Here is a 27026-nt window from a genome sequence, read left to right as displayed (position 1 = left end):
CGGCGTGATAGTATAATTTGTGCCTGGACAGAAGTAAAACCGATATGTTCGAACTTTGGAGCCTTGCTAGTTGGCATGCAGGCTTGTCGTCGTCTAGCTCATTCTACAGACACACGTGTGGCACAACAAATCAAAGACTTTGTCTGTTGCATAGCGACGGCCTCTTGATTTCTTAAACAATGGATTCGCACAGTTGCGTGCATTGAAATATTTATTGCATTTTCTTTCAAGTGTATTTCTGTGCTACGTCTCTGATTGTCTGTTTAACATGGTCTTGATTGTAGTCTGATGATGGATGTTTCTTGTTTGGGCCAAATTTCCATATTTTTGCTTAGCACTGTATATGATCCTTCATTGCATATAACTAGTCAAGTTCATCTTCTGTGTAACTCAAGTCCTCTGATTCTGTCTATGACTTTCATAGCAGGCTCATGATGATGGAATATTAGGCTGATGTATCTTGTCTGATCCCTTCCATCACTGCATTGGATGTAAGTGTATGGCATGCCAAGATAGAAAATCAGATAGCCTTAGCACAAACGGGCTGCGGCCTTTGCTCAGCATAGCCTGCTGACCGGCCAGTGTGCCTGAGGGATTGAGCACATTTTACAGCCAACTGGAAACCGTGAGGCAGCAAAGTAGAGTAGGTCATTGCTAGCGGAGAACCAGATCACGAAAGAATCAGATTAAACATAGCACTTTCATTGGTCCGGCCACATTTTGCAACGACTGGCTGTAAGAGGTAGCCCTTGAGCTTTATCGGTAAGCAGCCAGAAAGTGATCCCCACGCCCCGAATTGAAGTGGCTGGCCGCCCATTGTGCTCATTACATCTTACTATAGCCATCCATCCATGGCTTCTGATGTCCAGTCTGAAAAGGCCCCAAAACCGGTCTCTTTTTTCAAGCTCTTCTCATACGCGGAACTGTGGGATGTGGTTTTCATGCTTCTTGGCACTATTGGGGCACTCATTCATGGCTTGGCATTGCCTATTTACTTCCTCCTCCTCAAAAACTTCATTCTTGCTTTTGGCTCTCAAGCAGACATCTCCGACAAGACATCCTCCAAGGTACAATAAATATTCCAGCATGTACAACATATTTTGTATTTATTGCAGGCACCTGTAGATATGCTTGATGACTCTCAAGTTAACATTTTTGCTTTTCTTGCTACATTATAGCAACTATGTGACCAAATTGTGCAGCAGGGGATGCTAATGCGTGAGACGTATGTATACACATTGCATTAAGAAGAAATTTTACTTGATCAGTCCTTTTGTGTCCACTCATAAGGAGATATGAATGTGGTAAAATCAGTGCCTCCAAGTGTGCACATCTAGGGTCGATTTCTTATTTGGAACATTTGTTTAAATGTTCACATGTGGATTTCATCCTACTTGCTTCTCAACAACTAAGCTCAAAGATGATGTTTTTCTGCAGTATGCACTCTATTTAGTGTACCTTGGTCTCGTCTCATGGGCGGCAGGCTGGACAGGTATTGCCCTTTCTTTTCCTTGAATTTTTGAGGGTAGAAATACGCCTTTGGATCCGCATTATGGGTGGGGTGTAAAAGGAAAGGGAGTCCATTGAGGATGAGGTACTGATTTCGTTATTTTGTTTGCTCACTATTAGATTTCCCCTTTTTTCCCATTCTACGTGTTTGAACTACAAGTAACTAGCTGAAATGAACTCAAATGACCTAGCTTTTTAGCTTGCCTAATGGTCCACCTTACCATGCATTCCCCCAACTGGGCTTAGACTTCTTTTTGACATATCTCATCCAGTCCTTTGTTTCGACAGAGTTGCTGTTTTGGACGTACACCGGAGAGCGTCAGACAGTCAAGCTAAGGTCCAAGTATCTGGAAACCATATTGAGGCAGGATATAGAGGTCTTTGACACAAAGTTACAAACTGGGGAAGTGATTGAAAGTGTTTCTAGCGACATGTTGCTTATACAAGATGCCATTGGTGAAAAGGTCGAATCTATGAGCATGTTTGTTTGTATGTGTGTTCGTGAATCTAGAAAGAGAGTAAAAGAGGGAAGGCCCATTTTTATGCAGGGGAGGAGGGGGTGGGGGATGAGAGAGCAAGGGTTGAGCTTGCTTTTGGTACGATGGGTATTACATTGCTAGTGTCTATACTCTAATCCAAGGTGTGTGTGTGTGTGTAGATGGGGAGTGCTATTAGATATTTGTCAACTTTCTTGGGTGGAAACTTTGCTGGCTTTGTCACCATTTGGCAAATGGGGCTTGTGACGTTAGGTGTCATACCTTTGCTTGCTGGAGCAGCTGGAGTTCAGGCTTACATGATGACGTTCATATCTTCTAAAAGTCAGGAGGCATATGCACAAGCAGGCATAAATGCAGAACAGGTTTTTAGCAAATTTCAATTCCTGTGATAACCTCAACGAAAGTTCTTTTTTGATTAAATACTGTTTTTATTTATTCCTGCTCAGGCAATAGCTCAGGTTCGGGCTGTGTATGCATTTGTGGGGGAGACTAAGGAAATACAAGCATACTCTTCCAAACTCGACTTTGCAGCAAAATTGAGCTACAAGATGGGGCTTGTTTCTGGGCTTGGAACTGGCACATTATTTGCTACAGTATATGGGAGCTTTGCTTTGTTAATATGGTTTGGAGGAGTCCTCGTGTTTGATGGAATTACAGATGGTGCTTCAGTCCTTATCACCATTTTCAATGTTATCATTGGTGGCATGTAAGTAAGGTTGGAATTCTATTAATTGCACCCACACACTTGATTAATCTCCATCTCATCGTCCAATACACACTCAATGACATCATGTTACAGCTCGCTTGGGCAAGCTGCTCTTAGCTTCTCAGCCTTTTCCAAAGCTCATGGAGCAGCTCAGAAAATTTTCAAGCTTCTGGAGAATTCCAACGGTGTTGAAAGACTCGATTCAGACAAAGACCAGCTTCTGACCTTGCAAGGCAGAATCGAGTTTCAGGATGTCAGCTTTTCATACCCTTCAAGGCCTGACGTGCCTGTTTTGCAAAGCTTTTCCTGTGAAATAGCACAAGGGAAGGTGGTTGCTCTAGTAGGGAGCAGTGGCTCAGGAAAAAGTACGGTGATTGCACTGCTTGAGCGCTTCTATGAACCGAGTGCAGGCCATATACTCATGGATGGGAATGATATCAAGTCTTTCCAAGTCCAGTCACTGAGGTCACAATTAGGTTTGGTGAGCCAAGAGCCAGTCTTATTTGCAACCTCAATCCTGGAAAACATACAGATGGGAAAAGAAGGCGCTACTTTTGAACAAATAAGAGCTGCTGCAAAAGCCTCCTTTGCTGATGAATTCATTAAGCAGCTACCTGGTGGCTACGACACTCAGGTTCGCCCATCATGTGTGCTGTTATTTCCCTAGTTAGTCATTTAACCAGTTAGATCTTGCTACGCAGGTTGGAGAAAAAGGCATACAGTTATCAGGTGGTCAAAAACAGCGCATTGCAATTGCAAGAGCAGTACTAAGAAATCCCGCAGTGCTTCTTTTAGATGAGGCCACCAGTGCTTTGGATTCTTCGTCAGAGAAGGTGGTACAGGAGGCACTTGATCTTTTCATGGCAGGGAGGACAGCAATCGTGATTGCCCACCGCCTGTCAACAATTCAAAATGTCGATACAATTATGGTGATGGAGAAGGGTCAGCTCATAGAGATGGGTACACACAAAGAACTTCTGATGCATGAAGAACATGGAACCTACTACAAAATGGTGAAGCTCCAAGAGATGACCCCGGGTGCTTTGGCAGAACCCAAAATTTTACAGTCAAAATCAACTCCCACTCCCAAGAAATCTTCAAGAAGGTCAACACCTAGGTAGGCATGAATGATGTCATATGCATTATGTGGCAGATTGTCAGTTCAGATTCTCTCTCTCTCTCTCTCTCTCTCTCTCTCTCTCTCTCTCTCTCTCTATACAGTATATACATTATGTGTGTAGCTATCTATCGACCATTTTCACCTTTGCATTTCCAGATTTAGCGATAGGATACTCTAGATATAGTAAGATTAAACGACACACAGACACCAGCACATGCATGCACCCGCACACCTGTGCACACTTGCACATGTGTCATGTCAAATGAGGACAATATTTTTGGTTTGTTGCAGACATATCTCACCTTCAATCTCTGCAACTGTGATGGCACTCTCGTTGGGTTCGGACAAATTGTCAAGTCTGTCCATCGAACATAGAGAAGTTGACATTACTTCAGACTGTGAAGATGATGAGAAAACAAATGGTTCCCATTTTTGGAGGCTTGTCAAACACAACATTTCAGAGTGGCCTCAAGCACTCATGGGCTCATTTGGTTGTGTTCTTACAGGAATCGTAAATCCAGTCGCTATACTGATAGTGGCATCTGTGCTCACTGGTTATTATAATCCAGATCATTCTCGTGGGAAAAGAGCCATCAGAACTGATGTGGAATATTTTATCATACTATCACTAGGGGCCATCATTGGATACAGTCTTCAAGAATACTTCTGGGGCTATGTGAGTGAGAGAGTGATTAAACGTGTGCGTGAGCTGATGCTTTCAGGTGAGTCCTTTGCAAGCTTCTGCATGCTCTCTCTCTCTCTCTCTCTCTCTCTCTCTCTCTCTCAGGGCTATATTATATGTTCATGTAATCAATCATGCTTACAAGACATGCGTAAGCCTAGGTGGGAAGTGAGGCTCAAAGCCTTAGGGAACCAACCCCTTAATCAATAACAAAAAAAACTGCTAAAACTGTCTGATGATGGAACACCTGGGGAAGTGATGACCATTCCAACTTGGCTGGTGTGACATTAAATTAAGTACAGACCAGCGTAACCGCGAAACGTTTCAAACCCGAAACGTTTCACCCCGAAACGTGGCGTTTCACCCCGAAACGTTTCACCCTAGGCTAAGGCTTCAGTGAAACGTTTGACTGAAACGCCAATTTTGTGTGTATATAGAGTTATGTATCGACAAAATAGGTGTTCACAGTGCAATGAGTAGAGACACATGCTATGTTAACCTTGAAATAGCATATACTTTATAAATAAATAACTATTTAATGGCTAAATTCTCTAAAGGCAATTTTTCATTTCAGGCGTTTTACTCCAGGTGTTTCACCTTGCAGTGAAACATTTCACCCGTTTCACCCGTTTCACCCGTTTCAGGCCTGTTGAGACGCGTTTCGCGGTTACGCTGGTACAGACCAAGCGAACCCTATTAAAGTGGGATGTACTATGTAGTGGGTTCAAGTCCCAGCTCCCAAGGGCACAATGGGTCAAGCATTTTATTTTTGCTTTCTAAAAGAAACCTTAGTGTTGTGCTGGGTTAGGGAGACTTTCATTGTTTTCAGTGCATGATGGAGACTTACCTTAAATGTTTATTTCACTTTCATTTCATATATTGACATATCTTGACTTTTCTTGCATTCTATTGTTTTAGAATGTTAAAGTGAAACTTCACTTGTTCCTTGAACCAATGAGACGGCTCACATCGTTCAAAAATTGGGAGCCGTCGATCCCTCCCAAAAGGACAGTGTCAATAATAACTTTCCTAGCCATTGCGTCTTGAAACCAAAAGTGCAATTATTTTGTTGATGTGTTTTCATCGTTCGGACTTGCACATGATTACAGTTTTTGAGTGGCCGCGTCTCACATGGTTTTCAGGTTCTTTCTCTCCGAGACTAAAAATTTTCATTGTTACCTGAAGTGCAAATAGTAACAAAAATGAGAACGAGAAAGGGACTGAAAATTGTGGAACCCAGAGATGCGAGGAGGGGAGAAGGGGAAAACTTGACTTGTAACAAGGGCAAAGGACCCTTGAATCTTGAGCACGAGGCTCAAGGCCTTTGGGTTTGTTTAGAAGAAGGGGGCGAGGGTACTTGTAAATGTTGAAGAGGGTTGCACCGGGAAAAAAAGGGGTAAAAAGGACTTTGCTGCCTCTGGCCATTCCAGTATGCAGTCTATGACTGGCAGGAACGACATTGAGCATCAGTACGCATTCCCGCAAGCGCAGATTAGTGAGTGAGGGCTGTTTTGTGGTTGTGCCCGGCCATGTTTGAGGTAGACGTATCTTTTGGCGGTTTGAAACATGTATATGCCATCATTCCTCTGAATTACGCACTAGAAATATCCATGTCTCAAGTGAGAAAACCCTCTTGCTTATTAATCCAGTTATTTTGAATAATCTATTTGGAATTATATTTGTGGCAATTACTCTTCTTTTAAGGGGAGGGTATGCCACAACAATGATGACATGGCATAGAACCCGCCAACATAAACAAGTGATGATGTGGCAGCCTGTACGGCAAATCTCGGAAATTACGGTGCTCTCTAAGGAAGTTGACGTGGCAATTTTTCCAGGAGACAAAAGAAGCATTTTGGGCGCTAACTTTTTTTTTTTTTTTTGAAGAAAGACAAAACCATCTCTGCAAGAGAGGGCTACGTCAAAAACATGGGGAGACTCTCCCAGTGTGAAAACAAAGTATGTACAATTAGGGGTAGATCACGATATGGGAGGAGGAAAGAGCCACACTGGTGGCCGGTAGTGCCATCTAGGCACACCGTGAACCATGGTGAAGAAAGGCCCTGGGCGCCAAAGTCGCAAGAAAGCCTCTCGGCGCTCCAGCATGCGGTTGGAGTTGCCCTGAAGTCTCTTAAACTGACCCCTGAGTTTATGAATCAGCTCCAGCTAAATGTCACGAACAGTCTCTGCAGGTGGCACAGGGCGAGCCTTGAAGATGCGAAAACAGTGGGCCTACGAGATGAACCAAAGTGTCAGGCTGCAGATGAGCTCCCAACACCACTCTCTATCACTGCCCCACTCCTGGGGGATGAGCTTTGTGGCAAGCTGAAGTGTAGGTCGACCCCCCTGAATCACTATCATTTTGCTGGTGGAAGCCAACTCAAAATGGAGCGTAGGGCCTGTGACAGTGGACAAGGCTGCAGCACCCCAAGTGTACAATCGGGCTGTGGAGAGGGCTGGCATCAGCGAAGAACCGGAAGCCAAAACTGTCACAAAGTGGTGACGTGGCTAACCCTAACCTATTGAAAACCCTAATCCTAACCCTAACCCTAACCCTAACCCTAAAAGGCAGCAAGGAAAAGCAGCCGGATGCTGATGTGGCACCGTATAGCAGATCCCGGAAAACGCGGCGTGTTTCACGCTGGACTGTACGGCAGCTTTTGCCATGGGAAAAAGCTACGCAAACTTTTGGGCAGCTTTTATTCTACGCAATTGAAAAAGGCCTATTTTTGCTTTATTTTGATGAACTCAAGAGAGCTTGTGAGAGAAAGAGCCTTGGCTTTATTTTTAGGCTTTTAATTCTAAGCTTTTGGGGCTCTGCTTTTGGCATCCCTTGTAAATAAATAAGTTGTTTGGGCTCCCACTCTGCAGAGCATCTGGACAGAGAGTCTGAGAGTGAGACCCAACCACTCTTGTACTTTGAACTCAGATTAATACAAAAAGAAATACTGAAAGGGGCGCCAGTTTTTGGGGCCAATATCTCTAGGCTCGGAACTCCGTCACGCCAGTGTAAATCTATTGTGAATTGTGAACTGTTTTGAAGTGGTTATTTGGTGTTGTTGCGGTCGATTCTTGACTTGGGAGTGTCCAAGCTGTTACAGTGGTATCAGAGTGCGGCCGATTTCTCTTCTACGGGAAATCCAATCTCAAATTTTTTTCCGCGGTACCTATGGCTTCATGCAAGGATCAGTCGACTTTCTCTGCATCCGGAGATGCGGCAAGGGATCACAACGAAGATTCCGGCAGAGAGTATGGCCCGCCTCGGCCTACTCAGGCGGAGCGACGAGATATGGAGCGTCGTCAATTGATCGGCGATGCAACAAAGATGATGGTCAATTTTGCGAAGGACCCAAAATTTGCAAAATATATGAACGAGACTTCTTTTCAGGAAGTGCACGAGCAGTGGCAGAAAACCACAACACCACCTCCGAAACCCGCTCTCAAGAAACCTTCTGCTCACAAGAAATATTCAGAGAAGGAATTAGAAGAGATGGTTGATGCACGGATTGCTCAGCTTTTTGACGCGCAAAACAAAGCTAAAAAGCACAACAAAAAGCAGAAGAAAGGCACTGACTTCCGGGGATATTTGGGTCGTCAGTCGACATTTGATAAGGCAAAGAAGAGTGTTTGATTTGAAGGAGTACCCAGTTCTTCTTCTTCTTCTTCTTCTTTTGACAGTTCTTCTAGCTCTTCTGACTCGAGCGAAGAAGATTGCAAAGACAAAAAGCGAAGCAAGAAACAACGCTTCGGAAAGGGCAAGAAAAAGGCAAAGAAGTCTAAATCTCGCCCAGTGAGTGACAGTTCTACAGAGGACTTGTCTACAGATAGTTCAGGCTCTGACGACGGCAACTTTTATGCAAACAAGAAGAATTTTTATAAAGCCAACCAGTATGACTTTTTGGAAGACAAAAGCAAGAAAGTCCGAGAGTTTAAGGAAGGTGGACAGTTAATTAAATTTGACACGTTTTCAGGATATAAATATGCTTCGAAGGCTTTGTCTTTTATACAGCAGTTTGACATCGCTTTCGTAGGAGGACGCTACTCAGAGCACTCTAAGATTCGGAGAGTTGCCTCTTATTTTAAGGGGAATGCTCGAACTTGGTGGTCCACGCTTCTTTTAAACAAGACTGCGCTAGTTAAATGGCTGAAATTTAAGAAGCTTTTTATTTCTTCTTGGCTGACTCAAGAGTATGAACGCGATATACGAGCTGCTTGGAACCATCTTCGGATGACCAAGAGAGATACAGTGGACGTTTATTGCGAGAAATTCTGGAGCTCTTTTTTACCCGCCTTTTCATTCAAGAAGATCTCGTCAGAAAACAGATTGAGCGGTTTACCTTGGGTCTACCTACAGAGATCCAAGATCACTGCTTGGAACAGAAGTCAGCTTCTATTCAAGAGTTGATGAGTCATGCGAAACGGGGTTTTACCATTCACTGTGGCAATTTGACCTACCCCACCGATGAGGTCATGACACAACGAGCCGAACAGACTTCAGCGAATGAAAGTAGAAAGAGAAAGAGCAACCCTGAAAAGAAGGATGCACGACCCAAGCTTACTCCTAGGAGAGAGCTCGCTTCATCAGGGAGGCGAAGTGCTTTGGATGCGGGGAACATAGACATATCTCCGCGAAGTGCCCTAAAAAGGCACTGAAAGGACAGAATGACAAGGATGATGAAAGGCCTGAGAGTTCGAGAGCAGCTGAGGAACAAGGAAGAAAAGGCAAGATGAAAACAGGACTGGTTCCAGATTGTGTGGGTACCGATCCCAACACCATGGACGAGAGTACAAAACTTTGCCGAGCTTGGGGCAAAGTGAAAGACCAAGAAGCCCTGATCTTCTTTGATGGAGGAGCCAAGGCCAACTTCATTTCACTAGAATTGGCGGCGGGGCTCGAGATCACTCCCGATCGGATGGGACGACTTGCGGAGACTGTTGTAGCGGCACCCGGCAGGGACGTAGCCATTACACCTGTCATTGGCAAACTTCGGTTGCATTGTCAGGGGTATTTAGGGCATAAGGACTTTTACATAATGCCTTTGGAAGGTTACGATGTTCTCTTGGGAATTCCCTGGTACCACAAGAATAACGCCGTGGTTGATTATCGGGCGAGGAAAGCAACATTGACTACAAAGAAGAGCAGAACCATTGTACTTGACATTAAACTAAAGGGCGAGTCTGTCCCTTTTGTATCGGCTTTGGCCGTTTCTAAATTAATGAAATCCAGTCTGTTTGTTACTCGATCTTTATGAAAGAATTGAGTGATAAGGATAGGAAAAATATGTCTAAAACTTGATAAAGAACGCAAAGATTTTCTCCACTCTCACGCCGATTGCTTCTCAGAGGGCCTACCAGGTGAGTTACCACCTGCTTGTCCTGAAGATCATACCATTGATCTGATACCTGGAAGCACACCACCGAACCGGCCACCTTACCGTGTGAGTCGAGCACAGAATGAAGAGATTATGAACCAAGTGAAAGACCTCTTGGAAAAGGGTCTTGTCCAGCCTAGTACTGCACCGTATTGCTCTCCAGTGTTGTTGGTTTTGAAGAAAGAGGGATCTTGGAGAATGTGCATCGATTATAGAGCTCTCAACAAAACCACCATCAAGAATAGATTTCCGAGTTCTAGGATCGAGGATATACTCGACAAATTACAGGGATCCTCGTGCTTTAGTAGGATTGATTTGAAGAGTGGATATCATCAGATCAAAATCGCGCCGGCGGGAGACGTCTACAAGACAGCTTTTGGACAACTTTTGGGTTATTTGAGTTTTTGGTGATGCCTTTTGGCTTAACCAATGCTCTTGCGACATTTAACCGGATGATGGACAGGATTTTTTGAGAGTACAGGCTATTTGTTGGCACGCACTTTGACGATATCATTGTTTTCTCCAAGAATGAGGCAGAACATAGAGATCATTTGCTTCAGGTCTTTCAGGCATTACGAGATCACAGGTTAGTGATTAATGCAAAGAAAAGTGAAATTTTTCTACCAGAGATACACTTTTTGGGACACATTGTCTTAGCAGCGGGAGTGCAAATGGATCCGGCCAAGATAGAGACTATTTGTGATTGGCCCGATTTGAAGAATGTCCATGAAATTAGAAGCTTCTTGGGACTGCGTTTGTACTACACGCGGTTCATTCAAAAGTTTGCAGAGGTTGTTTCCTCTTTGCATATCTTGAGAAATTGACTATGGGACCAGTTTTGACTTTGCCGGACTTGCAGAAGTCATTTGAAGTATATTGTGAGGCTTGTGGTCGTAGTTTGGGTGCGGTCTTAATGCAAGAAGGCTATGTCATTGCTTACGAGAGGGGACTGTTCTCAAGGCCGGAAATGACAGCACAGATTTATGAGAAGGAGCTTTTGGTGGTTATCCATGCTCTTACTCAGTGGCGACATTACCTACTCGGAGCGGATTTTACTGTCTTTACAGACCATTAGAGTTTGCGTTGCTTCTTGTCACAGAAGCAGCTATTGGAAAAGCAAATGCGGCGGGCGAACATCTTGTCACAGTTTCACTTCCAGATTGTCCATGTTCAGGGACAGAAGAATGTGGTGGCAGATGCTTTGTCTCAGAAGCCGTTGGTTCTGGCTATTTTTGCGATACATCATAGGAGCTTCGAGGATATGGTCGACCAGTATGCCACAGATACAGATTTTGCAGATGTTTTCACACGGATACGTGATGGGAAGACAGTAGCGGGATATTCCATTCGGGATGGCTACTTGATGAGAAAAACCATGTTGTGCGTTACAGAGCCGTTGAGGGAAAAGGTTATGACCAAATGCCACTGTTCACATTTTACGGGTCATCGCGGCATTGCTACCACCATGAAAGGGGTAGAGAGATACTTCTTTTGGCCAAGACTAAAGAAGGATGTGGAAGAGTTTGTGCGCAGTTGCTTGGTATGCCAGAAGGTCAAGTTTGACAGGCATAAAGCACAGGGTTGTTACAGCCTTTGCCCATACCCACCCGCTCCTGGGAAAGTATTGCAATGGATTTCATTTTTGATCTCTCGAGAACACAGAGTGGTCACGATGGTATTTGGACTATTATTGATAGATTTAGCAAACAGGCTCATTTCATTCCAGTGAAGAAAACAGTCAACCCGGATCACTTAGCGAGACTGTTTGTGGCCCAGATCTTCATATTACATGGCATGCCTGAGACGATTGTCTGCTGTGCCATGGGGCAGTCCCACAAACAGTGACGCTGACTCTCCAAAGGGTGGCCACAAGCGCACATGTTGCCGAGAAGCCGCTATGTACCAACCAACTCCCAACTGCTGTAGCCTTGTGTGCAACTAGCCACTGAAACATAGTAACTCGCCTCGGTTGCCTGTTGTCCCACAACCGCTTCGAGAAGCTTGACAAGAACTCGGCTGTGAGACCCTCCTCTTGGCAGTGAAGTGCTGCAGCTGGGCGAGCCTCGCTCCGTGCTGTCAGTGTGTGTCGCCCCAAGCAAGCTGTGTACTAGAAAAAAAGAGTCCCTGGGTGATCGGCTGAAGAGAACGGATCACGCCAGATCCACTCTCCCGTGTCCCACTGCACTCGTACCAGAGGGCGGCTCTCCCAAGCCCACAACCGCTAGTGTCTTGACTCAAGATGTGCTGGCTCAGGATCTATGACACGAGTCCTCCCACAAATGCTCACAACTCGGACCCTCTGAAGACTACAGACGCTTAGCCACAGAGGAGCCCGGACGCCCATAAGAGGAGCTTACCCAGATATTGACAGAAACTTTACATGATGCATCAGTAAAGGCATACCCCACACCCAACTGGGGCCACGTTCTGGGAGTATGCCCCATAATAGTTGGTATGATGAGGATTGTACACTGTAGAGAGACAAGAGCCACACTTTAGAGAGGTGCTTCTGGGAGCCATTACTTATAAACAGTCACAGATAGCCTTCTGGCGCCTAGTGAGATGGTAGAAGAGGACTTACATTGCTCGACTAGAGGAGGAGTTGTAGAAGCTATTCATGAGCCAGGACTTAGGCGAGGCATGGAGATATTTTCATGAGCATTCCCCTCCACCGGCTATCACATCAACAGACATATGCAACATCTCTGTCACGTGACACATCCAACCCTATGTGTCCGTGGACAAGCTACAGCATGACCAGGGTTCAGTCAGTCAAGTCAGTCTAGAATAGGAAGTGATCTGGCACTTTTGTGAGTGTTCGCAGACCGTGCATGACCAATCACTTAGATTAGATGCATATCCTCCGCTTGCACACAGCACGATCATCAGATTTCCATCAAAACCCATCAGGAGCATTTTTCCAGTGCATAGACCTATTTTTTCTATTTTTGACATTTTTCACTTATTATTTTGAAGTGACTTTTGTTGGGAACTAGGTCGGGCAAATTTACTAAGTTGTATATAAGAAAACCTAGCGCTAGCACTTTCTGGCAGAAGAGGCAGTAGGAGCACACGCTCAACAGGCACCGTGGACCCCAACAACATGGCTTAGCGTTTTTGCAACTCAGCATCAAGCTGCGTTTTTGCAAGGACAGATCAGCCTTGGCGATTTTGCATTGCAGAGGAGCTTCAGCATTGGCAGACACAACAGAACCATTTCACGACGGCAGATCAGTCCTAGCGTTAGTGGATTTTCCCCCAGCAGCAGAATTCAGCCCTAGCGTTTTCAGAGCAGCACGCGACCTAGCGTTTTGTAGCTCCTTCGCGATGGAATCCACAGTAGCACAGCGTTTTCAGTTTTCAGCACTTAGACATCGCAGAACAAGTCCCGAACCTCGCAGATCTCACCTTCCCGCAGTGGATCCTCGTCGCACGGTCAGATCCCGCGAAGTTTGCAGATTTCAGCCCGGAAAATGCAGATTTCAGCATCTGTATTTTCAGCACGTCGTCGTCATCGCCGTCGTCACCGACATAGAGTCATAATTCAGCAAATAAAGATTTGCAGATTTCAGCCCTTAGCACTTTCAGATTTCAGCCCATCTCGTCGTCGTCCTCATCGTCGTCGACATCGTTGGCAAGTCCACAAAGCATTGTAGAGATTTGTGCAATCATAAGTAGACCGCTCTCGCCATAGAGAGTGGGGCCTTCGGAGGAGGGTTTTGACAACATTCTGGTGTCGTATTCTTCTCTCTCTATCTCTCAGTCTCAGAACCTTCATTCACAGCGTTTATCCATTTTGTTTGTGTTCATTGCACTCTCTCACTAAAGGAATGGAAGGCTCTTCCTTCCGTAAGTAAAAGGAACCTTGAGCACAGTTCGGAGCACTCATCTTGAGCAAAGTTCAACATTCATTCTGCTGCACCTTACATTGGTATCAGAGCTTTGGCAGTGTTCCACTTTGTTTGTGTCCATTGCACTCTCTCACTAAAGGAACGGAAGGCTCTTCCTTCCGTAAGTAAAAGGATCCTTGAGCACAGTTCGGAGCACTCATCTTGAGCAAAGTTCAACATTCATTCCGCTGCACCTTACAATCTCTTTACACAATATCAGGACAACAGTCTCTACCTGACCCTCCGGAGCCATGCCCAGAGACCTGCACTCTCTTTACCCCTGAGATGGTAAAGAAATCCATTGACAGGATGAGGACAAGGAGAGCATATGATCATGATGGATTGATGGCAGAGCACTTTATACATGTTAGAGATATGCTTGCAGAGCTTCTTGTAGTAAATTGTAATGTTCAACCGAGCCGTGTGTGAGGGTTTTTCGGATACTTGGAGCATGTCTACTATAGTGCCTATCTTCAAGGCAAGAGACCTCATGATACTGGAGAATTACCCTACTATCATGATTGGGCACACACTAGCTAGGTTGTATGCATCCGTTCGAGTAGCTGCTGAGTAGATGGGTAGAGAGAGCAGGCATTCAAGAATCAGGCCAGGCAGGTTTCAGGGGGGCTTTTCTTGTTGGTATGCACAAATGAAATCATGGTTTCAGCTACATGGTTTTAGTATGGACAGACTACCCGGATGCACCCTCCTTGTCCCTCACACGGACCGAGATTACCCACCTCATCAGTCAGAATTTGATTCAACTAGACACCAGGAGGACTGGGATAGAGCTGACACAAGAACGTGGCATGAAGATGGCTTTCTACAGAGAACATCTTCTCTAGCTCATAGAGGATAGATATGTGATGACACCTGCCTATATGGACACTCATTTATGCCATGGGATAAATGAGCACATCATTGCATCAGTTAGAGATTGATACTTGTAGACCAGGATTTACTAGCTGTGTCATATGGAGCTAGAGACAGAGTTACATCACATATGTCATTGTCCGGTATACGAGGCCGCTTTCATTGTATATTTGGAGAGGCTTTGGACCACTGTCTAGAGTCATGAGATATTAGGATCAGAGATGCCTCAGGTTGTTTTTGCTAGAGCTGCGCAGACACAGGGAGAGTCTCTTGAGGAGATCAAGCAGTGGGAGACATTCACAGAGGGAGATCATTGACTTCTTTAGAGCAAAGACTCGACACTCAAATAAGCAAGCTTCTCAGCAAACTTCAAAGCCCACCTATACCAGAGGTATATTAGTTGAGAGAGCCCTTGAGCTCGGGAGAGCTAGTCGCCCACGTCTACGAGGGCCACCACAACATTGACGGAGGCTCCATCAGAGGATCATGACTATTCTAGCACGACGTGGGAGACTCCAGTACGACTATTTACGGAGGCGGAAATTTGACGATGCTCTATAGCGACCGACGCAATACATTCTCGGACAGCGCCCGATGTTGGGCATCCTCAGACATTGATGATGATGATGATCATTTTAGTTGTTACTTTACTTCATTTTTATATTTTACCTAGACATTGTATCAGATCCACCAAGATTGTATCAGTTTTCTCTCCCCCCTCCCCCCCGGCCCCCCTCCGGTGTTTATTGTCACCTCTAGCGTTTTCAAAATGCTCCCTCCCCCTCTCTAGCCTTGTGTTCCCTTGCAGGAACATGTGTGTTACGTCCCCAAACATCAAGATTGATGCTTGAGCTATATCCGAAGATGGCCCTATGGTTAGGGTGGTTAAGAAATCCTATAAATAGGATCTCGGGCTCATTTGTGAGCAATCTTGTGTGATCACTACACTTGGACTCTAGGCCCTTAGTAGCTCTACCCGCACATCCATAGCGGTGTGTGCTTGGTGGTATGGGACACCAGCCTTTGTGGTAGAGGCTAGGCGGAAGTTTTTTTTTTGTTTGGAAAATGATGAGCGACGCGAATTTTGCTTTTTTTTTATAAAAAAAGAAAAAAGACTCTCTAAGAGATAGAGAGAACTGATGCTTTTTATTTTAAAAGCTTTTGGGGCTCTGCTTTTGGGCATCCCTTGTAACCTTTAAATTAGTGGTGAGGGCCTCACTTCTCAGAGCATCTGGATGCAGAGTTTGAGAGTGAATCCCGACCCACTCTCTTGTACTTTGAATTGATTAATACAAAAAGAAATACCGAAAGGGGCGCCAGTCTTTGGGGCCAATATCTCTAGGCACGGAACTCCGCCGGGCCAATGCAAATCTATTGTGATCTGTGAATTGTTTTGAAGTGGTTATTTGGTGCTGTCGCTGTTGATTCTTGACTTGGAGTGTCCAAGTCTGTTACACCAACTTACTGCACCCCGTCTGATGCGGCCTAAAGCTAAGCACACACACATACACGCAAAAGACTTTCATAGATATAATGAAGTGGTAGGCCGAAAAATGCGTTGACATGGTGATGACATGGCAGCTATACGGACGCCCTCATTTGACGCTACTGACGTTGGAGCTATACGGATTTCCGCAAATCGTGCTGGCAGCTTTGCGCATGCTTTTGGACTTGATGCTTTTTATGTAAACTGCTTTTAGATGGCCCGGGCGCTTCCACTAGCTCCCCCACCACCACCGTCTCCTCCGTACAATGGTTGGAGCCCGTATGGATATCCTACTATCCACATCCGAGGTTTGCACCGAATCAACCAAAAGATTTCAAGAATGGAGAGACGACAATAAAATTTTTCACTTTTTTTGAGTGAAGGATACAAAGAAAGCCTTGCAGTTCCTTCAACAATTTGACAACATTTAGGCTTTGAGGAACTACACCAAAGAATCAAAGATTTCTGGAGCTGTGGGCTTTCTCAAAGGTTATGCTATGGAGTGGTGGAGTTCAATCACTACCCAACCGCATGCTCCATTACTTGGCGGGCTTTCAAGACTGCATGCAGCTACATGACATCCCTGTTTGAAGTCCAGATTTTATCAGAATGGGAAAACTGGAAAATGCTTACCATGGAAACCATGGAAGACTACAACCAAAGGTATCTCGACTTCTACCTTCCGGTGAAGCACTACCTTCGTCTTGCTTCAAGTTGATTCCCTTGGAGGACCAATGCAAGCGATATACCATTGGATTGCCATCATCATCACAAGACTGTGGTCTTTCCAACAAGTACCAACAATGCAAGAACTTATGGACCATGTTGTGGTCGTTATGAAAGTGAAGCTAGAGTTTACTACAGAAGAAACTCCGGCAGACACTCAGAATCCTCGGCCACAATGAACAAACCCCGGGAACCTCGATAAAGTCAACCTCAAAGGCCTTGTTTGACATAGCGTCAAGGAGAAACCCTATTACATGAAGGCTGATGCTTTGAATGTTTTCAGATAGGGCATAATTACATTTCATGTCCTCAAAGAACAGATACATCCTCATAGCAAATCCGCGCTCTGATTGTAATAGACTTGGACACTCCAAGTGTCACAAACGGGAGCGCATAACAATATGAAATATACTCGGATAAATAGAATTTATCACTCAATATTGAAGCCAAAGGATATAGAGAGAAATAAATAGAGAGAGAGAGAGAGTGAGAAGATCGACACTCTACTGGGGACCAGAAGATAAGCTGGTCCTCCCCCTTAAAGAGAATTCTTTATTAGGGAGAATCTTTTTTTACAAGCACAAGAACCGGAGAAAACCCCTCTGTTCTAAAATCTTTGACTCGATGGTCGTTCCTTCCCGTAAGGGAAATCCGAGAGACGATCTCTCAATCCTTTTTCCGTCTGTACTCGGAGTCGAGACTCCGCAGACAATTTCCGAATTCCGTTCCCGGAATTCCCAAGCGTAGGCCGAAGCCTTCTCGCTTCTCTTTCGCAATGAAGTACCTGCAAACACACACGCAAACAAGCGACAACCATTCGTATGGCGAATCCACAATAGATACCTGTCGCTCTTTCGCGGGAAAAGCGACTTTCGTGCTTCGTAGTCTCGCGATCTCTTGCATTATTTGGCGGCAGAGTCTTCTCTTGCTGACGTGGATAACCTCCTTTTCAGTGAGGGCATGTGGTGCTTTTATAGCTCCTTGACCACGGCACGAATAGCTGCTCGCGTAGAGATCGCGGCTGTTTTTTTTTTTTTTTTTTCTTTTCAAAAATTTTTTCCCTTTTTTTTCGCTGTTTTGCTAGAAAAAGAGAGAGAAAACGCTGGCTGATCTGTTGCCTTATTTATCAAATGGCTGCTCACTTATTAAATGGGCGACCGACATATTTTAAAAATAGTCTGAATCTGCCCAAAAACTCAATAAAACCTTATAAGTTAAAAACAATGCTTTCACAGCACTTCCCAGGCGTCCTTGGATGCAACCACATACACGAATGCAATGCAAACATAGATTCCTCGCGGGAAAGTGTCTGCTCATTTCGAAAAACTTGTTAAAATATTCCGCTTTTTAAGCAAAGCTTCTCAGAACCCATCTTTATTCTTGTGCTTGCGTCTTTACACGTATTCCTCTTTTCCAGTTCGGATTTCCTCTCGACTATGGATATCCCCTTTCCGATGCACCCGTCACCCACCTTGTGATGCATCAGGAATACCCATCACCTAGTCCTTTCCTACCGAACTTACGGTACAATCCCCTTCACGATGCTCTATGTCACCCATCCTATGACGCATCAGAGATGTCCGTCCCTGGATGGTCGGATACTTCTTCCCGATGCTCCTTGTTAGCCATCCGATGTGACGTATAAGAAGTACCCGTTCCTGGTGGCCTTACAGATATTCCCGTTCACGGTGCTCCCGTCATTACTTTGAATGACGCACTAGGAATACTCTGTACTCGAATGTCTCTAGTGAGAAAAACCCTCTCACTTAAAATTCCGATAATTCATTTAGAATTATTTTTCCTTGGTGTTCCAAGCGAGAAAACCCTCTCACTTATAAATCCAATAATTCATTCAGAATTATTTTTCTGTCAAATAAAGCCAATTTAGCAACATCCCTCTCACTCATAAACAGTTGTCCTCAACTGTAGAGGTCGAACTGAACTGCCGGGGAGAAACCGGAAAGATTCCAAATCTTGCTCAATGGTGAGTTGAGCCAGTCCTTTTTCAAAAGAGAACTTAAAATTTAAATTAAACAAAATTTCAAAAATTCAATAATTCAATATTCAATACTTACCTTACCGGTTCATGTCTTTCCTCTAGTACATCGAGGATATCCTTCACCTTTCATGAAAGTTACAAGCCATGCTCGTCAGTCGCGTCTTTCCAACAGATCGGAAGTTTCCTCATTCGAGAACCTGTTAACTCAATTCCACCTTCTCAATCCCGAGAAGAATAATCCTCCTAGAAATCAATCTAGGTATCTGTCCTTGCGCATAATCATGCGCTGTTAGTCCAGAGGGTATTAAACCTCTTGTGTCCTCCCACATAGGGAATGCTCAAGTCATAGAGCATTAAGCTCGATGTCTTTCTTCACAAACAAAGTTTGCGATCACCTTAAAGAAGGTTTTTGTTTCGGGCCGTCGCTCAACGTAGGCGGACGGTTCCAATCCGAAGATTCTTTGTGCACGGCGGCACTTCCTTCCAATTTTTTTTTCCTCCTGCGAGTTATTACCACCAACATTGTTTTTCCAACGCCCATTAGCGTCTCTTCCTTACAAAATCATAAAAAATGATTCACCTTGCGAGCATCAATGACGACTTGCAAAATCTCAGGCAGATAGGATTCTAGCCATAGCATTTTCTGAACGTACGTTCAAACCCGGTTCACAATAGAGCGAACCCTCTTTGATTCTCAGGGATGTTCTCCCATATGTAATTCTTACCATTTTGAAACGGTTGGCGAATTATACATAATAGTTCGAATTTATTCCATCAGCATGTAAATGGTACTTGACCTGCTTATGAAGAAACATATACCGCAACCAAAAGTTGCTACTGTAATGGTAAAAGCACATAGCGTACTCAATGATCAACGACCATAAAAAAAAACCTCTTCTCCGTAGAGACTCAAAGTCCTTCTACCGAACACACTTCAAATAGAGATTCTCATGTCTGAATATCCTTGTGCGCAAAAAGGCGCTCAAGAGAGTATAACAAACTCCCGTCCAGTTCCTGAAAAGGAAGTTGGTTCATCTCATTCCGTTCAGCAGAAAAAAATTCGATTGGTAGATGACCCACCTTAGCATAGGTCCGCATCTTCGTGTGTTATCCATGTACCCAAAGGTGTACATAAGTTTCAGTGAGCCTGGGAAATTACCTTCCCTTCGTAAGATCCTTAGAGCGAAGACGCTCAACTTGTCGATCCCTTGGCTCAATCTTAGAGCAAAACCCGCTCATCAAATAAATTAGGATTTTAATCCTTGGATTTCTTGATCACAATCCGTAGTCGTTGTTTGTTCCTTCCCTCGTAAAGAGAGTGTTCATTCACTTGTGCAAAAAGCACTACCATATCTTCCCTTATCGGGTAGGGGGTGTGGGCTTAAAGAGTACTCAAGCTTCATGAAAGCTTTTCTTTGCTTGAAAGCTCAGAATGGTTCCTTCATAATTTCCTATCCGCTATAGCAAGTAATTTGTTCAAGAATTACTAGATACTAGATCAATAGTTGACCGTCCGGCTAGTTAAGCAAACCAATTCATCTCAGAAAACAATGTTTCAATTTGATCCTGCTCTCATAAACACTCGAGAGTGAGTAGTCTCGGTCAGACATAACCATACCTCGTGCAAAAGAGCAAACAAGCACAATGCACTTTATGATTTCCTCAAAGATGTAACTTTGATTAAAAACCTACCCTCTCACTTAAAGTTCGAGGGTCTTCTATTCAAGAACTTAGGAGTTAGGTTGAATTCCCTTACTCCAAACTTTCTGTGTTCCCGTCCCACTACGGGGATTGGATTCTATGTACACTGAGATGTACACTTTCAGTTTGTATTGCTGACTCCACCATCTGTTGCAAAGTATCTTGTAGATGCGTCTACAAAATTCGGGCAAAAGTCCTTTGTTGAATTTGTTCATCTTTCCTTCCTCAGAGAGGATCAAGAATGGAGCTACCTTGGCAAGAGTGAACCACTACTTGCTTTGCCTCGCTCGTGTTCCTATTGGGCAAACCAATCCCAATCTTCTTGAATGCCTTCCTCAAAGCGTAGAGGAAAAAAATTTGTCGGAAAATTCAGCCTTGGATTGTTGTTGTAAGTTCCTTGCAAAGCTTTGGTATACCACCAAGTACTTGCAATCCCCCTTGAGGTGTTTGGTCACATGCCTCACCTTCGACACTTCTTAGAAATTGCCGTTTGCAAAGGCAACTTCAAACTGTCAAATGAAAGCGGTAGCTTTCGGGGCATATTCCGTTCCATCAAAAGTATCAAACTTGACCGGAGTATTCTGAGATCTAGAGACCTTCTGCATATCCTTCCCGGAATGATGGGATTTCATGGCTATAGTTCTGGATTGATGTTCATGGATATCTTTTGGATTCTGAAGGATCTTGAGCATTCCGCTCCTTGGATTCTCTAGGTTCTTGAGCATCATGCTCTTGTCACCCTTTCATAGAGAATTCCAAGTCTTGTGTCGACTTCTTGCAGAGAGGAAATTTTTTTCCAACTCTGCTAGCTTTTTCCTGCAAGACTTAGGTTTCTGCCTGCTTACTTCTCTCTTGGCTTGTCATGGCTTCTTCCCGTATCTTCCCAGAGTCGTCCTCCTTTACAGAGAAAGAGAGGAGACCATGCTCTGATATCACTGTCACAAACGGGAGCGCATAACAATATGAAATATACTCGGATAAATAGAATTTATCACTCAATATTGAAGCCAAAGGATATAGAGAGAAATAAATAGAGAGAGAGAGAGAGTGAGAAGATCGACACTGGACTGGGGACCAGAAGATGGGCTGGTCCCCCCCCCTTAAAGAGAATTCTTTATTAGGGAGAATCTTTTTTACAAGCACAAGAACCAGAGAAAACCCCTCCGTTCTAAATCTCTGACTCGATGGTCGTTCCTTCCCGCAAGGGAAATCCGAGAGACGATCTCTCAATCCTTTTTCCGTCTGTACTCGGAGTCGAGACTTTGTAGGCAATTTCCGAATTCTGTTCCCGGAATTCCCAAGGGTAGGCCGAAGCCTTCTCGCTTCTCCTTCGCGATGAAGTACCTACAAACACACACGCAAACAAGCGACAACAATTCGTCTGGCGAATCCACAATAGATACCTGTCGCTCTTTCGCGGGAAAAGCGACCTCCGTGCTTCGTAGTCTCATGATCTCTTGCGTTATCTGGCGGCAGAGTCTTCTCTTGCTGACGTTGGTAACCTCCTTCTCAGTGAGGGCATGTGGTGCTTTTATAGCTCCTTGACCACGGCACGAATAGCTGCTCGCGTAGAGATCGCGACCGTTTTTTTTTGTTTTTTTTCTTTTCAAATTTTTTTTTCCATTTTTTTTTCGCTGTTCTGCCAGAAAAAGAGAGAGAGAAAACGTTGGCTGGTTTGTTGCTTTATTTATCAAATGGCTGCTCACTTATTAAATGGGCGACCAGAATAGTTTGAATCTGCCCAAAAACTCAATAAAACCTTATAAGTTAAAAACAATGCTTTCATAGCACTTCCCAGGCGTCCCTGGATGCAACCACATGCACGAATGCAATGCAAACATAGATTCCTCGCGGGAAAGCGTCTGCTCTTCCCGAAAAACTCGTTAAAATATTCCGCTTTTTAAGAAAAGCTTCTCAGAACCCATCTTTATTCTTGTGCTTGCGTCTTTATGCGTATTTCTCTTTTTTAGTTCGGATTTCCTCTCGACTATGGATATCCCCTTTCCGATGCACCCGTCACCCACCTTGTGACGCATTAGGAATACCCATCACCTAGTCCTTTCCTACCGAACTTACGGTACAATCCCCTTCACGATGCTCTATGTCATCCATCCTATGACGCATCAGAGATTTCCGTTCCTGGATGGTCGGATACTTCTTCCCGATGCTCCCTGTCAGCCATCCGATGTGACGCATAAGAAGTACCCGTTTCTGGTGGCCTTACAGATATTCCCGTTCACGGTGCTCCCGTCATTACTTTGAATGACGCACTAGGAATACTCTGTACTCGGATGTCTCCAGTGAGAAAAACCCTCTCACTTAAAATTCCAATAATTCATTTAGAATTATTTTTCCTTGGTGTTCCAAGCGAGAAAACCCTCTCACTTATAAATTCAATAATTCATTCAGAATTATTTTTCTGTCAAGTAAAGCCAATTTAGCAACACCAAGCCAAAGATCTAATACAACACACATGAGAGAAACTGAAACAAATGAATAAAACTGAGAGAAAGGCGACACGGCACGGCGGGATTCCGTGCCCAGAAGCTGTAACAGGCTTGGACACTCCAAGTGAGAAATCAATAGCAACACATGAATAGAAACTTCAAAATTACTGAATATATATATATATATATATATATATATATATATATATATATATATATATATATATATATATATATATATATAGAGAGAGAGAGAGAGAGAGATGGCACGGCGTAGTTCTGAGCCTAGAGGTATTGGCCCCAAAGTTTGGCGCCGCTCTCATACTCTGCATCCAGATGCCCCCCAAAGTGAGGCCCCAAGGGCTCTTTTATTCTTGCCCTAAAAGCAGAGCGCCAAAAACAGTCAATCCCAAAAGCATCTGGTCCAAAAACTGCCCCCAAAAGCAGCCGACGCAAATCGTGGAAACCTGTACAGCCTGCCACGTGGCACAACCAACGCAAAACGCGGAATTTCTGTACTAGCTGCCACGTTAGCATGTCAACGCGATTCGTGGGCAGTCCGTACAGCTTTGGCATGTCAGCATTACTTGCGCAAATTAATTTTCCTTTGTCTCTTTGGCCCCTTGGGACGAGGTACCATAAGTTGGTTACAACTTATACTTATGGTAACAACTTATAACTTCTAGTCTTTCATTTTTTCCCCAAAAGGACGTCACACTTTTCCAAATGCATGATGTAGAAGTCCTTGTACCTTACATACCCCTGAAATGCAACCTAAGTTTGCCTATGATAGGTGTAATGGCAACATCTTGTCCTAGTGTCGCTAGAACTACCTCGGCCAGAGGTCCCATTTCTTCGGGCGTAATCCCAAGTCGAGTCTCCAATTTAGTCGAGATGAAGTTGGCCTTGTCTCCTTCGTCAAAGAAGGTAAGGGCTTCTTGATCTCGTACTTTGCCCCACGCTCTACAGAGCTCCATACTTCCATCCATTTGTCTACCGCTGGGGAACTCTTTGGCTTGTCCTTGGCTTGATCATTGGACGCTTTGTTACGGCACTTGGCAAGCACATGCCCCTGCTCCTCGCATCTGTAACACTTGCCCTCTTTGTAGTACTTGGTGCGTTGCTCTGTTGACAATCTAGGTCTTGATAGTTTCTTTTTCTGTTGTTTCCCCTTCTTTCTGTTACCGCTAGTCGGTTGTTGTCCGGTTTGATTGCCACTAGTCTGTCGGTAGGGTAGGTGAGTGTGCTAGCATGCATAGAAAATTCTTGTTTGGCATGTCCTATTAGCCGTTGCATGGACTCGTGTAATAGACTTGGGCACCCCAAGCCGAGAATTTGTTGCAATACACGTGAGAGAAATTGAAACAACTCAACAAACTTGAACAAAACTAAGGAGAGGCGTCACGGCACGACGAAGTTCCGTGCCTAGAGAGATTGACCCCAGAGACTGCCGCCCCTTTCCGTATTTCTTTATTATTGATGCTTTGCAAAGTACAATGTCCGAGGGTCCTCAACTCTGCCAAACTCTCACAACATCATAATAGCCAGAGTGAGGCCCTGGAAGTTAATTTATAGGCTCATGGCCTTCTAAAAGCAATTACATGAAAAGTTGCAAGTCCAAAAGCATCGTGGGTCCAAAAACTGGCGCTAGCGGCAGCCAGCACAAATCACGGAAATTTGTACAGTGTCACGTGAGCAGTCAGCGGAACAAAACCAACAGAAGCCATAAACTAGTTCAGTAGACATCGACTCTAAGTATTGACGCACTAGACAACACATATCCAGCCCTTCACAACGACGATAGTCACTAAACATTCAAATCACATTCACATCACTATCCCCGTCGAGATCTTGGATGAGAATCATAATCTATTGTAACGTATTTAGCAATCACATCCAGATCTCACCGATCTCTCACGTGTTCTTTCTTTCTTTTCTCTCCCCCCCCCTCTCTCTCTCTCTCTAAAATTTTGTATGGTAGTCACCAAAGGATAACACTTTTGTGTGTTGAGACAGCTATTTTGAGTAATGAAGTTGGGTGGTTCGACAAGGACGGACATAGTAGCAGTCAGTTGAGTGCTCTCTTAGCTTCGGATGCTGCAAATCTTCGGAACGCGTTTGGGGGCAGGATCGCTTTGCTAATACAAAATCTCACAGTATTTGCTGTTTCGAGCCTCATAGGTTTCCTGCTTTCTTGGAAAATGGCACTTGCCAATCTTGCAGTTTTCCCTTTGGCAGTCCTATCAGCTCTTGGCGAGGTACTTCCTCATGACGTACTCTTAATTTGGTCTATTCTGGAGTGATTTTTGACCTCTTGCCTCTGCATACCTTGTGTTTTTTTCTTGGTTGTAGAAAATGATGCTCAAAGGCTATAGCGGTGACATCGAGCGTGCTCACAGGAAGGCTAACTCTATCGCAGGAGAAGCTATTGCAAACATGCGAACTATTGCTGCATTCAGTGCTGAAGGTAGAATCCTTCAGTTATTTGAGAAAGAGCTCCATGGGACCAAGAAGAAAGGTTTAAAGAGAGGACAAATAGCAGGATTTACATTAGGAGCTACCAAGTTTTTGCGATTTTCTGGGAATGCATTCACTCTCTGGTTTGGGATTTATCTTGTTAAGCACAAAGGGGAAGATCCATTTGATGTGCTCAAAGTTTTCTTTGTGATTATGGCAAGTGGGCTTGTCATTGGAGATGCCATTGGACTTATTCCGGATTTGGTAAAGAGCGGACTGGCAATGGTATCAGTTTTTAGGATCCTGGATCGTCAAACACGCATACATCCAGATGACAAGAATGCACAATTTGTTGATAAGGTGAAGGGTGACATTGAGCTTCAGAATTTGGGATTCAGTTATCCAACAAGGCCGGAAGTGCCCATTTTCCGAACCTTGAACTTGAAGATTCCTGCTGGGACAAGCTTGGCACTAGTTGGGCCAAGTGGCTGTGGCAAAAGCACAATTGTGGGGCTGATAGAGAGATTTTATGACCCCACAAAGGGCCGAGTCACGGTGGATGGGTTGGACATCAGGAGCTACAATCTAAAAGCATTGAGAAAACACATAGGGCTAGTACAACAGGAGGCAGCCCTGTTTGCGACAACCATTTATGAGAATATTGCATATGGGCACGATGAGTGTACGATGGCAGACATACAGGAAGCAGCGAAAGCTGCCAACGCTCATGAATTCATAAGTGCTTTACCAGAGGGGTATAACACTTATGCGGGAGAGATGGGTGTGCAGCTGTCGGGTGGCCAGAAGCAAAGGATTGCCATAGCCAGGGCTGTGCTAAGAAATCCAGCTATTTTGCTACTGGATGAAGCCACAAGCGCACTGGATGCGGAGGCGGAGAAGGTTGTGCAGCAAGCGCTAGACAAACTCATGGAGGGTCGTACAGTGGTGGTGGTCGCACATCGCCTTTCTACCATCCAGAATGTGGATAAGATTGCTGTGCTGCAGGATGGTACAATCATAGAGCAAGGCTCCCATTCGTTCCTTGTTACAAAACCTGACAGTGCTTACTCTCGCCTCATTGCCTTGCAAAATCAGCATGCCGGGTCATGTGAAGACACTTGAGCACCTACTAGACCTGAGCGGCCATCAACTTATCATCAGCTTCATTTTTTTTTCTGTCAACATTTTTTATTCATTTGAAGGGAGAATCTTCATGTCCCTTCGTTAAGATAATAGGCTAAATAAGGGTCAACAAGATGAAAAATTCATCAATTGTCGAAAGATTCCAAGCGTTGAGCAAAAAACTACACATTATTACATTTCCAATTTAGTTTGTTAAAAATTATAATGAATTTCTATGGAGGATCCTCCATGGATTCTTTCCTCTGCCATCATTAAAGAAATGCAACACTTTGGAGTCGTTCAAATCAACAGACAATGATGTCATCAATATTGAGTTTCAAAGGCAATGTTCCCAGTCTTCGGCACCACTAGAATATCCAAAGGAGATATGCCAGGATATCTTGGTATATAATGTTGCTAATTCTTTCTATCTTTTATG

General features: G+C 44.3%; 1 protein-coding gene across 2 annotated transcripts; it reads left to right on the top strand.

The window, feature by feature from the left end:
• LOC147461466 (ABC transporter B family member 19-like) lies at window positions 1–27026 on the top strand. 2 transcript variants are annotated; one of them, XM_086509022.1, is made up of 11 exons: window positions 1–192; window positions 428–1067; window positions 1438–1492; window positions 1798–1973; window positions 2168–2368; window positions 2453–2712; window positions 2806–3346; window positions 3414–3829; window positions 4124–4554; window positions 25025–25266; window positions 25361–27025. In XM_086509022.1, the coding sequence occupies exons 2-11, from the start codon at window positions 852–854 to the stop codon at window positions 26585–26587; spliced, it is 3765 nt and encodes a 1254-aa protein (XP_086365148.1). In that variant the 5' UTR covers window positions 1–192; window positions 428–851; the 3' UTR covers window positions 26588–27025. The 2 variants fall into 2 exon arrangements, with proteins under 2 accessions (XP_086365148.1, XP_086365149.1); XM_086509023.1 differs by lacking the exons at window positions 1–192; window positions 428–1067; window positions 1438–1492 and having other exon boundaries at window positions 1840–1973; window positions 2259–2368; window positions 25361–27026.

This window comes from Adiantum capillus-veneris, chromosome 3, assembly GCF_014529385.1.
Source record: "Adiantum capillus-veneris isolate H3 chromosome 3, ASM1452938v2, whole genome shotgun sequence".
Classification (NCBI taxonomy): domain Eukaryota; kingdom Viridiplantae; phylum Streptophyta; class Polypodiopsida; order Polypodiales; family Pteridaceae; genus Adiantum; species Adiantum capillus-veneris.
This window is presented reverse-complemented; position numbering and strand designations above follow the sequence as displayed.